Source organism: Carassius auratus, chromosome 37 (assembly GCF_003368295.1).
Source record: "Carassius auratus strain Wakin chromosome 37, ASM336829v1, whole genome shotgun sequence".
NCBI lineage: Eukaryota > Metazoa > Chordata > Actinopteri > Cypriniformes > Cyprinidae > Carassius > Carassius auratus.
Window position 1 is genome coordinate 4,805,248 of NC_039279.1, and position 14,902 is coordinate 4,820,149.

Sequence of the window (14,902 nt, forward strand, 5' to 3'; positions counted from 1 at the left end):
ATTATTAAGTCAATAAAAGCAAGCAAACACAACTCCTTTGTTACATAAACTCTTTTTATTGAAAATATTACTCATTGTGGGAATTGGGCTTCGCATTGCAAGATTGTACAGAATGCACATATATATATATATATATATATATATATATATATATATATATATATATATATATATATATATATATATATTCTGTTTAGTTATAAAAATTTAGATCCCGGTAAATTTCAAGTAATTTGAAATCACTGGTTTAGCACAGATCTTTTTTTTTTTTTTTTTTGAATCACAGACTGAGAGCATGAGCTCCTTCTGATGGGGTAGTTATGAAGAAGGTTGGAGATCCATGATATTTTTTCTGTAAGGAAACAGAAACGTATTAATATCATGACTTGAATTCTGAATGTCCAATATATGTTAATTTAGATAATATCATGTAAAATACAAGTGCGGGTACTGAGTTACAAATTCTGAAGAAATAATAATATTTCTAAAGCATCCAGAATGCTCAGTCAGTTCAGACACATCTTTGGATGAATTGCCATACACAGATGCACAGAGGATGTTAAACTTGTAAAAACCTGAATGTGTTCGACTGCTCTCTCCGTGGCATGAGCCTGAAGCAAAGTAACTGTGCATCCACCGAAACCTCCCCCCGTCATCCGACTCCCAAACACTCCATCCACCTCCAATGCTGCTGCCACCAGCTCATCCAATTCTGGACAGCTGACCTCGTAATTGTCCCTAAAACAAACAATATTAACCCCAGACAAAGAATGCATAATTAAAATCCATTTAACTGACAGTTAACCCCACCTATTTAATAAATGGGTTGAGCTAATAACAATTCAGGCACTGAAAAGCACTTCTAATCCTGGAATGTTTAAAAGGAGTTGACTTCTGTAAGGCTTCCAACATTATAATCTTGCTTCGATTATAGATGTTTACCTAAGAGAATTGTGGCTCTCCACCATCAGCCTCCCAAACTCTTTGTAATTCCCTCTCTTCAGTGCCTCGGCAGCTTGCGCTGTGCGCTCAATCTCCTCGATCACATGACGTGCCCGACGGTATGTCACACCCTTCAATCGATCCTTGGCAGCTAGGAATAAATTGAGTGTTTTTATAATGAAATGACCTTGATTAAAGACTTACATTATGGTATCCGCCTAAAATCTTTCTGTTCTTCTTACCCTCCAAATCTTGCAAAGTAGCCTCTCTTAGACTTTTCTTGCCCAAAAGGGCTGCTGCCTCCTCACATTGTTTTCGTCTGGTAGGATACTCGCTTCCTGTGAGTGAATGTCTAACATTGGAATTAGTGATCAGGATTACAAGTCCAGGGTCAGCCAAAGGGACAGCAGTGGCCTCCAAAGATCTAAAAAGTTAACATTTAACATTATAAATACATTTTTGATAGTCTTTTTGTGCATACAAATTAGTATAATCGATTAATTCTAATTAGATAGAAGAATTTGAATTAGCAAATCTACTTACCTGCAGTCAATGAGCAAAGCGTGGCCCTCTTTACCCAAAACGGACACAAACTGGTCCATGATGCCACAGGGCACAGCAGCATGAGTGTGTTCAGCCTGCTGACAGGCCACTGCCTTCGCTACCTGATCCCCATCATCTGTGGACGGCCAGAAAACATTAGAAGGTTAGTTCTTGGGTTTTCTTTTAAAGTCCATGAAACTATTAACTACTATACACATCTTTATACACAAAATTACAATTGGAAAGAACTGTTTTCCATTTTAATATACTTTAAAATGTAATTTTCAGATGTCACATGACTCTTCAGAAATTGTTTTGCTGCTAATATTTTCCTGGAACTGTGATACATTTTTTTTTAAGATTCTTTTATTACATTTTATTTATTTACATATTTTGTAACATTATAAATGCCTTTACTGTCATTTTTCATCGATTCAGTGCATTCTTGCTCAATAAAAGTATTAATTTCCTCTAAAAAAAAAATCTCACTGACCCCAAATGTTTGAACAGTAGTGTAACTGAATAGAATAAAAAATGTAAAACAATAATAAAAAAAATAAAAAACGAAAATATAAACATATTATTCACAGATTACCAAATATGTAAGCAATGGAGTGTTTATGAACTCCTTATTGCTGTTCCATTAGTACTTTTACTTGGTACTTTTATTTTTAAAGTAGGCTATTTTCTGTGAATGTGTGAGACTACAGATTCATTAACCACTATAGGTAAATAACTAGAAGAATAACAAAGTGCAGTATAACTATTTACACTACAAACCACTTTGTTTATTATTACAACAATACATTGAATTATTATTATTATAAGAAATACCAGTTTGCAATGTCAAATAGCATAACAGGTTTTTTGGACAGCTAAAAAAGCTGGAAGTCAATGTCACCAGAAGCCTTGCACATTCGAGTTACAAATGGCTGTGCTTCTCCTTTTATTAAAAATAAGGTGGATAGGGGTATCTAATAAAAAGGCCAAGACCATTTAAAATGAGTGTGACGGACAGAAGCAGCTCCTACCTGGACACAACTGCTGCAGGAATGTGTACACAGCCACTTCAAGTGAAGCTGAGCTGGACAGTCCACCTCCTAGTGGCACACTACTGGCTATTACAGCTCTGAAGCCAGGGATGGGTCGTGCTGTGGAAACAGAAGCTTTGGCCATTTGTGAAAGCTAATACATGCATGAGATTAATATGTACTCCATAAAAGTATATATTCAATCTATATTTACTTTTAGAGTAAGAAGACAGTGTACTTTCTCAGGAACTATTCTGTATGTTTTGCAAGTTAAGTTATTGGAAACACTGCATTAAAGAGTTATTCCAAAGACAAGTTCTCAGCATGGGTCCCTGGGGTCACATTTCGTGCTAGAGACTAAGTGTACACTTCCTCATTACTTCCCTTTTTTGCCAGATAGACAAAAATGATGGCAAAAGATTACCTCTGTAGTGCTGTACAACTCCCTTTACATAATTGGCCCAGTTTGGCTGCCCTCTTAAAAGTGGGGTCAGTTCATTTGGGAGATCAAAGTGCACCACCCTGGGCTCATCAGCAGCTTCCGTCTGAGTTACAACACAGCACTTCTGGCCAAAGGTTTTGCTGCCCACTATAACGGTCACCATCGGCAGGGCCTGCAATCATTCAAACAAACATTATAACTCAGACTGTCAGTGCATTATTGCAGTGTCTTTTGATCTGAGAAAAAAATCTGCTTGTTCATTTCATTAATTCCCATTTATAAGAAGAGATGGAAGTGTGTAACTTGGCAACGTCTGCAATCTACTATCTATAATAGAAAATATAATATAATATAATATATATAATTGAAGTAACATTGGGTCACTTTGCATTAGTGCTGGTAAGGTTGATTCATTTACAGGAATTGGTTCTTTCAAATGGTTTAAATCAAATTACTGAATAATAATGGCTAATAATAATGCAGCTTACAGTATATTATGTCATGACATAATAACTCCATCAAAAGTTTATAAAGCATTTATTATAAAGCATATGTGAATATGTGATACATTTTGGCCCCAGATTACTTTTTTTTTTTTTTGTTCAGTTTGTTACTTTCATGATTCATAAAATCGTTTATGACAATTATAATTTTCCTTTACACTATAGAATACTAAAATTAATTTACTTATTAATTCAATCTCCTGACAGAAAAAAGTATCATGTTTAAAAAAAATATTACCTGTTTTGTGAATCGTTTCAAGTTCAACTGATTCATTTCTAAGAGTCGATTCAAAAGATTGATTCGTTCGCTACTTTACGTTAAAAGAGTCTCTAATATGCACACACACACACACACAAATATAATACATATTTTACAACATATTTATATTTTTTTTTTTAAGTTTACCAACACTTGCTGACTAATGGGATTTAATAATGTCAAAAAGTGTAATTACCATCGGGAGAACAAATCCTTCATTATAATCTGTGTGTTCTCCGATTAAATTCACACGTCCAGGAGCGCAAACTGCAACATGTGCATCATCTCCGTCAAATGTTTCCCGGTACACACGACGAGCTTCAGAAACCAAATCTGCAACATTTTTAATTGGACAAATGTTGGCCATTGTGGAGAAATTTTTCAGTTAACGTTACTCCCCCCCAAAAAAGTAATAAACCAGCAATTGAGTCTCAGATACTTCCTACATACAAGGTTCCTGATCCATACACGTGTCTCATCACGCGGCAGTGCGTCAAAGTCCTGCTCAAACGATAAACAAGGCAAATAACAATGAGACGTCATTAAAAACTCGTTTTACGTATCGAATAAAGTTCATAGACGTACAAAAATAAGGTTATATATTTTATTAAATTACATTGTCCGAAAAAGTATTGTCTGAGAGCGTTATGTTAAACATTACTATGTTAGAAGAGCCCATTTTAGTGTTTTCAAAACATGCATTTGCAAATAAAACATTTAATTTTAGCTTATTGTGTTACACTTTCAGATTAAACTTTGGAAATTGTATTGTCACTAAAGTTTATTTATAAATTACTTATTTACTATATATACAACACTTAAAATACTATACTAATTCATTAATAGTCTTTATTGTTAGATAATTATTGAGTTCCAGTCAATTGATTTTCTGTGCACCCACACACACACACTTTTTAACTATTTGGGGTAACTTAATTGCATCTAACAATCCTGTCGAATACAAACCCAGTGTACATCACACTTTTTGATTTTCTGTCATTTCTGTAATCCTAGAATAAATTATTTTAATCTGTTGATTTAATTTTTCATGCTGTTTGCGATCAGGGATGAAGTGTATTAAATTACCATTCATTCAAGTATATTTAAGCAGACAATTTCAATAGTTTCAAAACATAAAATAAATTCAACTGTCAGAAATCAAAATACACACATCATAAGGAAGCAGAAGATACAAATCCTATTTTATTAAAAGTTTTCACAGCCTCCTTTAAATAGCTTTTTTGACACGTTTCTCCAACAGTAATAATGACAATCCCTAACGCTAACGGAAACAGATCACATGTAATTTTTGGACACAATCTATTAAATGTATTTGCATTGATGAAATGTATGGCATCTCTTTAAATGCCCTATATTTAAGCCTTCTTTAAATCATCAAATACTTGTACATATTTTTAGTGAATAAAAAACATAAGTGGATATACAAAACATTGCATTCAGCTCCCTTGCAAGAAGAAAACGCTTAACATGAACATTAATTAATTTATTTAGTAGTAAAACTGCAGCATTACATTTTCATGTATTCAGGTACAAATAATGAATTCCTTGATCTACTGATTATTTCCTTCTCCATCTGTAGTATCTTTTAATGTTGCTGACCTCTTAACTGTCTTTGCGGTCTTTGCTTTGGCAGGCTTGAGAGCTTTCTCACTTTTTTCTTTGAGTTCAGTCTCCTCTATTTCCTCTGTGCTGTTATTCTTGTCCACTTTAACCATACGAAGCTTCTGTTTTCCCTTCACAGGCGCAGAGAAGGTAAGCGAGGCTTTATTAAATTCTAAAGGAAAGATCCCCACGTCCCATCGAAGCGGTTCTTGGCCACCTGAAGGGACCTACGGCCTGGACACGTCACCAACTTCTTCTCCTGAAGGATGAGCACATTATCTGCCTCCTGACTGGCCTGATATGGGGGAAGTGATACATTAGACTTCTTACAGATGCATACATTAGATTTTCTTATAGATAGGAACTAAACATGTACATGTAAACATTTGTATCTCAAATTTGCAGCTGAGGAAGTCACAGTCTGTATCTACCAACCTTGGCTGTGCCGAAGATGGATGCTGTCTGCAGTTCTTTATCATCCTCTTCTTTCCGGGGGTGGATAATTAAAGTCACATGACAGCAGCTGTTTGTGGCAAACTTCCTGAAGGCTCCAATGATGTGGTCTTGCACTGCAAACCTGAGGAATAAAAAGACATTTGGTTATCCAGTTCTCTCACTTTCTCTCTCTATATGGATGAGACCACTTTTTAAAGTGCCCCTATTATGCCATTTCAAATATTGCCTTTCATGCAGTGTGGAATGTAGCTGTATGTGAATGTAAACGATCTGCAAGGTTGTAAAGCTGAGAGTGCACAATAAATAAACTTACTGAATCCCAAAAGAAAGAATTGACAGCTTAAACAAGTTGTCAGTAATTTGAATCCCACTTCTGTAATGGCTACACGTCATATTTGTAAAAGCCCCTCAAACACTGTAGCTTGTTAGTGTGGTTAACATCACATCAAGAAGACCCCGTGTCCTGTGCTATGAAAGTAAATTTTTTTTCATTTCGGTTGCAAAGAACCAGTGGTTAAAATTCTACGGTGCCCGTAAGGTGACTTGTTCGGTTTACTTAGTCTTGTCATGGCCACGACATAATAACTTGTGGGAATGTGATAATATGTTGTGGCCACAAGATAATTTTGTTGAGGTAATGACATCCTTATGTCGTGGCCTCGAGATGCTATGTTGAGGGAACAGTTTAATGCGTAAACAAACCTGTGTGATCATAGCAACCCAGGATTATCAGAGATGGATTCATTCAAATTTTATTTTGAATTACGAAATTATTATATAATTTTTACATATAAATTTATGCATTTACATTATGACATTTTATGTTATTGTTGAGCATTTACTGTACGCTATTATTTACAAAAGTATTCATAATGTTGAGTAAAGAGACCGAAATTTAAGCAAAAAAAGAAAAAGAAAAAAAGAATATAAACGAAGAAAAAAACCCCAATAATAATAGGCTAATAATAATAATAATGTACACATATTACAGGGGAAAGACTATGGATAAAAAAAGTTTTTATATTTTATTATGCACTTTATGTAATATTTATTTATGATAAACTTTATTTGAATGCTGACAATGGCATGTAATACAGCCCGGTAGCCAGAGCATATGGTTAATATAATAATTACTTAATTCAAGATAAAATAATAATGGATGTATCTCTGATAATCTCGGGTTGCTATGGTCACGCAGGTTTGTTTACGCATTAAACTTGAGAAATGGATGTTGTTCCCTCAACATAGCATCTCGAGGACATGACATAAGGATGTCGTTACCTCGACAAAATGATCTCGTGGCCACGACATAATATGACGTTCCCACGAGTTAATAAGACGTTCCCACAAATTAATATCTTGTGGCCACGACATATTATCACGTTCCCACGAGTTATTATTTCGTGGCCAAGACAAAACTAAGTAAACCGAACAAGTTACCTTACGGGCACCGTAAATTTCACAACAGTAAAACCCCAATCTTTTTTGAGTGTGTTCTCCCATCATTTTATTGATGACTGCTTCTCTAATCTTTTTTTAATGTGGGATTCACAAATTGCTTGCTCTTGCAAGATGGTTCAGTACTCAGTTTATTTGGACCAGCTGGCTCCACTGAATCACAACCTGTTAGTATGATAAATAATAGAGGTTTATATTTTCTAGCAAGCGTTCAAAATACAGATCTATGACAATGGCTGTATCGTTCACCAATACACGGTGGACCAATCACAACAGACTGGCCCAACTGACCAGTCAGAGCAGAGTAGGTCTATGAAAAGGAGGAGTTTCGAGAGACTGCATCTTAGAACTGCTTCAAACGAATCCTTTCGAGAATCGCTGGAAAATTAGGTGAGATTAAATACATGTTATAAGAAAACGTTTTTTCGACCTTGCATGCATGAAAACCTATTGTAGGAGACTCCCAAAATAATATTAGGAACCTTAAGAAGGGCATAATAGGGGCACTTTAAGAAATCCTTTTGTAGAAATCTCTCTAACTAGAATAATAACGGAGTATTACTAGAAAAAATATTACTGACTACAGAATTTCCATGACCATTCAAGATTTTATAATTTGATACTTTTCCAAGCCTGGAAACCACGGTTTTGAATTTCCCCAATACTTCTAGCTTTTTCAGGACCACAGAAACTATAATAATGAGCTAATTAAAATTGTTGCCTTACTTGTCCACAGACAGGTTCTCCTGGCCCATCATAAACTGCAGGTTATCAATGATCACATGACTGATGTCATACAGATAAACGGCATGCTGCATGGTATCCAAAACATTCCTGTGCAGGGTGCAAATATAAAAGTCATTTGATTATTTTTTCAAAGCCTTACATAATTCACAGAAAAAAAAACATAACATTCTCAGAAAAATCTAAATCACAGTGCCATAGGACTGGCAATACAATATACAGTATATATTTACAATAAACCAATGTATTAGCTCTTATACAAGAACTGCCAATAATTTACTTGATGTTCTGCTGTCCATGGAAGGTCATAAAGTAGAGAGGCAGGTCCTCAAACTTGTCAGCCCACATGTCATATTGATCCAGGTTCTCCTCGAGTCTTTGCTTGGCAAATTGGGTCAGCATAATTTTGGCCAGGCGCACATTGTTGATTTCAAAGCTGCCCCATAATGTGTTGACACCCTGTATGCACAGATCTAGGGCAAACTCGCTAATGAAGGTGGTCTTTCCACTGCCTGTTGGACCTGCATACAAATACACACACAAGAAGAAATACAAATATTACATTACATTATATTATTTATTGTTAGTTTAATATTTTTGCACATACTACATTTTACACATTGCACAATAATATTATTATATTTCATATAATTATACATAATGTAACATGATACAAATACTATTCAATTACTTTTATTATTTGACATATATATATATATGGCTATGTTGGCTGTACCTGTAAAAACTGTAAGTTCCCCTTTGCGATGACCTTTAAGTATACGATTAAGCTCAGGGAATCGAGACCAATGTATCCCAGCCACCTGCTCCACATTAACCAGTTCCCCATACACATCCTCCCTGAGCTGCTTGAAGGACACAATGGACTTGTGGGCAGCAGGGATTGAAGCCTTTACAATTCTTGCCAAGTTCCTGCCCTGGGCCAGTGCCTCACTGGGGCACGGCTGAAAGTCCCCTGGCCGGATAAGAGAAGAGCGTTTCAGTCCAAGCTTCCTGGAGAATATTTTCGAGGCTTCCCAGGAGCGCATATCTCCTCCCAGCCACAGTGTGACTTTCTTGAATTGCTCCAGATAAGGCAGGAGGATCGGAGGCAGACAGCTTACACCCCGTGGCAAGGCCAAAGATGGAAGACCAGTAGCCTGACTCACCGCCATGCTGTCTACCTCACGTCCAGTGAGCACAACCTCACTGTCCTTTCTTCCAATCAAAGGCAGGCCGAAGAGGTTGTGGTAGTTGGAGATTTTTGGAATCGTCGCTTCGGTGTAGACCACACATCCGTCACCTTTCATGGCAGCAGAAAGCAATTTAACCCCCCGGAGACACGGGTCACATCCACTAAACCAGGGGAACACCAAACTCTTGGTGGGCTTGAAGAACCTCACACCAAATCTCTTCAGAGTGGCGTTGGTGAGTTTACCAATCTGAAACATGGTTTTAATGAGCTGCACTTCCTCATCCAGGAGGTCGGAAAATGGCATGGAGCTGCTCCATATTCTTTGCACCTCCTTCATCTCCATCTCTCTTTCTTCTTGCTCCTCCAAGCTCTCAGGAAACCCCAGCAGCACATTAGGGCCGATGGAGGTCTGACCTTCATTCAACATCACCTCAATGCAATCCTGGAGGTCCTCCCAGCTCCCCTCCACTAAAGTCTCCTTACACAGGAACTGTCCCGTGGTTTTATTGATGAACAGTGAGTAATTCTCTTTTCCAGACCCTTCAGGTGCTGGTTCCATAAAAATACTAGGAGCATGTAAGCAGCTGTAGCCATCATAGAAAGGGATATCTTTGGAACGGAGATACTGCTTGATATCAGTCACTGTGAGGTGCTGGGCAGGTAAATCAATGATTGACTTTGCATCTTTTCTAAATTTCCTGAAGAAATAAAATGCAAAAGCAGGTCTTACACGGTTTTCAGAACTATAGCAAGTTGGTGCCCTACAAGAACGCTGCAGGACTGGATGGAGGCAGGGCTGGTAAAATGATAAATATCTCAAGGGTTTACAAGGAATACAGCCCGCCCCCTGCAAGAGACAGCCTGTGCCCCTGAGAAACCTGCTCCTCCACATTTAACCGTTAATTCAGGACATAACAGACCTGCAATAATCACAAAAAATGTGCACAATTACAATATGCTGTTTAAAAAATGTGACTGAAAATTATTTACATGTTTCATTTTCTGTTATATTACGGTTTAAAAAATATGACTTCAATATTTAAAAATGTAAATTACAATATATTACAATGCATAACAGAAATACTTGTCAAACATTAACAGAGTCATCAATCATTAATAGATTATATAATGTATAACAGGTCATTAGTAGATCATAGTTGCAAATTTATAATTTACATATTTTTTAATATTAGAATGTGCATGAACTACTAATGCATTATATGCTTGCTACGGATTCATTAATGAAAGTTATTATGAAGCGTCACCAAAATATAACGGTATAACGTTATACTCTCTATGCATGACACTTTACATTATTACTCAACCATAAATGTACGTGTATCTATACAATGGATGGAACTACTGAAGAGAAACTATGACAGAAAACATGTATAAGAAACATACATACCGTAAACATTTGAAATTGCATATTGTACACATACATAAACTTACTGTTCTATAAGAAGCGCGCCAAACTGTTATCATGTGTTCTACTGCACATGAGGTTCGCACTCCAAAATACTTCCGTGTGAAACACGAAACTCTCATCAAGACAAACTGTGTAGCCTAAATTCGCAATAATCATATCTTTATAAATAATTACGATGCCTCGTATCCATATTTCCTGTAATAAAGTTGTTGGTAATTTTCTGATTGTTACAAAACTCTACTGCAACTAATCCTTATATGCAGCTTTTATTTCTACCCGGACGATAATTCGTAACGTACATGACATTACACATGTCTTCTGTTTCGGCTGTCCTCTACATCTAATCACTCAAAGTGCTTGATATTACGCGAACCGATACTGACAGCAAGCAAAGAGTGAGTTGAACTGAATGTAGGACATCTGAAGAGGTGGCCATGACTGCTCGAGGAACACCGAGTCGTTTTTTACAGAGCGTTCTTCACAATGGAGTGGGTCGCTATGTTTGTCAGCTGAAGCGAATATCTCTGATCTTCTCAAAGAAAGGCCAGGGCTCTTTAGGAGTCAGGTATGGGTTTACATCAGCAGTGTTGACCATGTATAATAAAACACTATACTTTAAACACCATTCGAATATTCACTGTGTATGGAAAACCAGTAATGATTATCTGGTGTATTTTATTGCTTTAGTATGACTGATATAATATAATGTAACATTGTATATATATATTATATTATTCACAAAAATTGTAGTAAAATATGGGATTTTTTTTTTTTAACCATTTTGTTTTGCAGCAATTTTGAATGATACTCAATGCAGTTTATGTTACAAATAGTGTGGGGTTATTTGAGTAGCCTGTTTCAGTGAGAGCATTTACATTATCTATTATTTGTGTTTCATTGTAAATCACAAAATTCTAATGCTATATATACATATATTCCTCCAGGGATTTCATTGAAGAAGGTGTGGTCGACTTTGCTAAGAGTAGCCCAGGAACTGTGGTTTACATTTCCCCTCAGTCCTGCAGAATTCCCAAAATAGTAGCTGAATATTGTAAGTCTGACCTTGTCGCTTCCTGCAGTTATCTACTTTATGTACAGTTTGAAGTTATAAAATGTGTTAAATACCTGTGCGCTTACTGTCATTGTTTGATCTGTGCAGTGAATGGTAATGTAAAGGAGGAGACGGTCACCAACAAAACATCCCAGGAAATTGCTGAACTTATAACCAAGCTTTCCAACCAATCAGGACTGGACATCATCCGTATTCGTAAACCCTTCCACACAGACAGTCCTAGTATCCAGGGCCAGTGGCACCCCTTCACGAATCGACCCCCCAGCATTGATCCAGTCGGCCCACAGTCAAAATAAAGACTTTGCATAGTATTTATTCTCTGACTGATGTTCTGACCTATTAGAGGAGCTCTGAACAAAATCATAATTTTAATTAATGTTTTCAGCAGTTACCTGTTATTAGACTTTTCTGTTGGCAGATTATGGCAGATGTCACAGATCATCTGTGGCTTTATATAGTTTATATAACAATGAAATTGTGCTTAAATAAGATTAATTGCTTTTCACATTTATGTTGGACCCTTATAATGCTCATCCACTGAGAAATATAACATTTATTTGAGAAATAAAGTTTTGAAAATATGACACTGTATGCTCATATCACACACTTGTTTTGACATAACTCCCCTGCATTTATAACTCCTACTATCTCAGAAAGCTATTCTTGACAGAATACATTTTAACTATGCTATAGTACACTTTTTATACTAAATTAAAACTCTTGAAAAAATGACTAGTGACAGATTGTTAATTGAAATAAAATGTAATTCACTGAAATAAAATAATATTTTTATTTCAGCTAGGGGAGTGCAAATGTTGTCAAGGCAACATTTCTAATTTTATAAAATGTTTATGTACTAAAAGCAACTAAAACTGAAGTTTTGAAGCAACTGAAATATAAATGAATGAGAACTACATGGACATATATAGAAAAGACAAAAACATATTTATTAAAATATAAAATGATAAAAAAATATTAACTACAATAAAACCTCAATGATACTAAGAAAACACTGAAGGTATTTTATGTTTGTAAAAAAAATGTATTAAGTAATTTTTCAGGGTCATAATTACAATTGTCACAACTTGCAGCTATAGCAAAGAACAGAAATTTTGGGTCAAGGAAATCATATTGTTTCAAGGCTGTAACCACATATTTATAGTTTTATGGGTGACCGAATGTAATAATTTGAGAGTAAACCATTAAAAAACACTTTGACTAAGTATTAATCTGAATATTAGGGCAGAATATCTATGTTGGTTCCTGTCCTGTTGATTACAGCTGCTGAGAAACCGACATGCATTGTGCGTTTAATCTACAGTGACGCTCACAAAGCTTAAGGACACGCGTGAAAAGCTTTTCTCACTCCCACACATCACAGGCAAAAAAATCAGTAAACGCAGTATGCCACAGACCATGATCAGGCTGGGGAGGGAACATTAGAATATGTTGGCTGTAATCAGTATCAACAGTTTTTGCACTTCATTAAAAAAAAACTACAAGCTTAACTCTGTAAACAATTGTTACTGACCACTATGATGGACACGCTATGGCTTCTTTCAAGCTAGATGTTTTCTTCTGGCTGTTGCTCAGACAGCAAGATAGATCAGCTGAGTTTCTACAGAGATGAACGGTTGCTGGGTAGTAACCTGGCAAGATAACCCGAGGTTGAGCATCTAATCAATGAAAGACATGTATTAATGAATCGATTCACAAGAGGTGAACCAGATGAGACTAGTGCTCCGATCACTACTTTTTCCCCCCAGTGAAAACTAGCTTGACCTATTATGTGAATTAAAGAAAGTTCAAAGTTCAGAGCTGTGCTGCTAAGTAACGGATACATGGGGGACATACCAACAGGCCTGATACAGATGGGATCTGGTTAAAATCTCCTACTGTGACTGCAAACTAGGTTCGGGTTAGTAAGAGGTTTCTTTTTAGATGACTTGCATGCAAAATAACCTTTGGGGTTCACAAGAAGATACAGAGGCAGTAGCAATGATAATAAATACTTTAATAGGATGTAAACATCAGATAACATTTTGTACGTGTAAGCTAAAATAGTGAAACAATATGTATTCAAATACACACCATGACTGACATGTTAGCATAGCAAAAACTTTGGGAAAATATTAAGTGCAAGACTTTCTGTGTGATTATAAGGAAGGCAGTGCATATGCAATGTAATATTTCAATCATGAGTAATCACAGTTTATGACTAGAAGTACACCATAGGCGTACAGCACTTAGTTAACATTAAATCAAAACAATTCATCCGTGCACAATATTTCAAAGAAAAATGTTTCTTTCTAATTGTTCGTCACATTATAATAACTTTCTCCACTAGTGAATTAACATTTCAGCCTCCTGTGCTCATCAAGGATGCATTTATTTGGTCAAAAATACTGTAAAAACAGGAATATTGAGAAATATCAGTACAATTTCAAATAACATTTTAAAATGTAATTTATTCCTGTGACAGCAAAGCTACATTTTCAGCATCATTACTCCAGTTTTAAGTGTCACATTCTCATTCAGAAAGTAATCTGATTTGCTGCTCAAGGAACATTTCATAATATTGTCATAATTTGACAAAAATCATGTTGTTGTTTTTTTTTTTAATGGAATGTTGTATGGATCACTATTTACAGAAATCTCTTGTAACACTTTGTTTTTACTGTCACTTTTGAAGAATTAAGTGCATAGGTTGACACTCATATGCGATAGAAATAAGTGGATGCAAAATAACACCTGAATGAAAGAAAAATGTGAGAGAAAGTGAAAAAAGAGATGAACTGAAGCACACTGAGTTAGTGATGGCACTTGTGATAGCTTCACGACTTCCTGGCCAAAACAAGCACATCATCTCTCTCCCTACTCTTTCTGCAGTTGTGTGAAAAGACTCCACATCTCTCTCTGCATCTTGATTGAGTCCTTGCTAAGCAGTGCTATTCCTGTCAGCAACACTGACACTGACAATCAGAGCAGCACAAGCTGGGAAAGCCACTAGGGAGAAACAACAAGAGCTGACTCAACACGTCTCTGTGTAACACTGTTGAGAAACCAGAACAAAACCAGGGTCACAATACACAAAGCAAGAATAACACAAAGATGTAAAGATATTAGGCTTGTCAGCTGAAATGTAATCAAATTAATTACAATATGCTCATTAATGAATCTAATTAATCTCAGTCAATATTTGAAATAG

At 36.0% G+C, this 14,902-nt stretch overlaps 2 protein-coding genes and 1 pseudogene across 3 annotated transcripts; 1 reads left to right on the forward strand and 2 right to left on the reverse strand.

Annotated features, from left to right (window-relative positions):
• Window positions 1–197: 197 nt before the first annotated feature.
• Window positions 198–4,229, reverse strand: LOC113055935 (galactokinase-like). 2 transcript variants are annotated; one of them, XM_026222329.1, is made up of 9 exons: window positions 4,171–4,229; window positions 3,917–4,053; window positions 2,941–3,130; window positions 2,517–2,636; window positions 1,486–1,621; window positions 1,185–1,366; window positions 943–1,093; window positions 576–738; window positions 198–352 (listed from the first exon to the last, which is right to left on the reverse strand). In XM_026222329.1, the coding sequence occupies exons 1-9, from the start codon at window positions 4,184–4,186 to the stop codon at window positions 281–283; spliced, it is 1,167 nt and encodes a 388-aa protein (XP_026078114.1). In that variant the 5' UTR covers window positions 4,187–4,229; the 3' UTR covers window positions 198–280. The 2 variants fall into 2 exon arrangements, with proteins under 2 accessions (XP_026078114.1, XP_026078113.1); XM_026222328.1 differs by lacking the exon at window positions 4,171–4,229 and having other exon boundaries at window positions 3,917–4,162.
• Window positions 4,230–4,895: 666 nt separating this feature from the next.
• Window positions 4,896–10,884, reverse strand: LOC113055937 (twinkle protein, mitochondrial-like; annotated as a pseudogene).
• A 26-nt stretch (window positions 10,885–10,910) lies between these two features.
• Window positions 10,911–12,278, forward strand: LOC113055938 (39S ribosomal protein L43, mitochondrial-like). The gene is made up of 3 exons (XM_026222330.1): window positions 10,911–11,187; window positions 11,567–11,673; window positions 11,782–12,278. Exons 1-3 carry the CDS (start codon window positions 11,057–11,059, stop codon window positions 11,988–11,990), a joined length of 447 nt encoding a protein of 148 aa, XP_026078115.1. The 5' UTR covers window positions 10,911–11,056; the 3' UTR covers window positions 11,991–12,278.
• The last annotated feature ends 2,624 nt before the right edge of the window (window positions 12,279–14,902 follow it).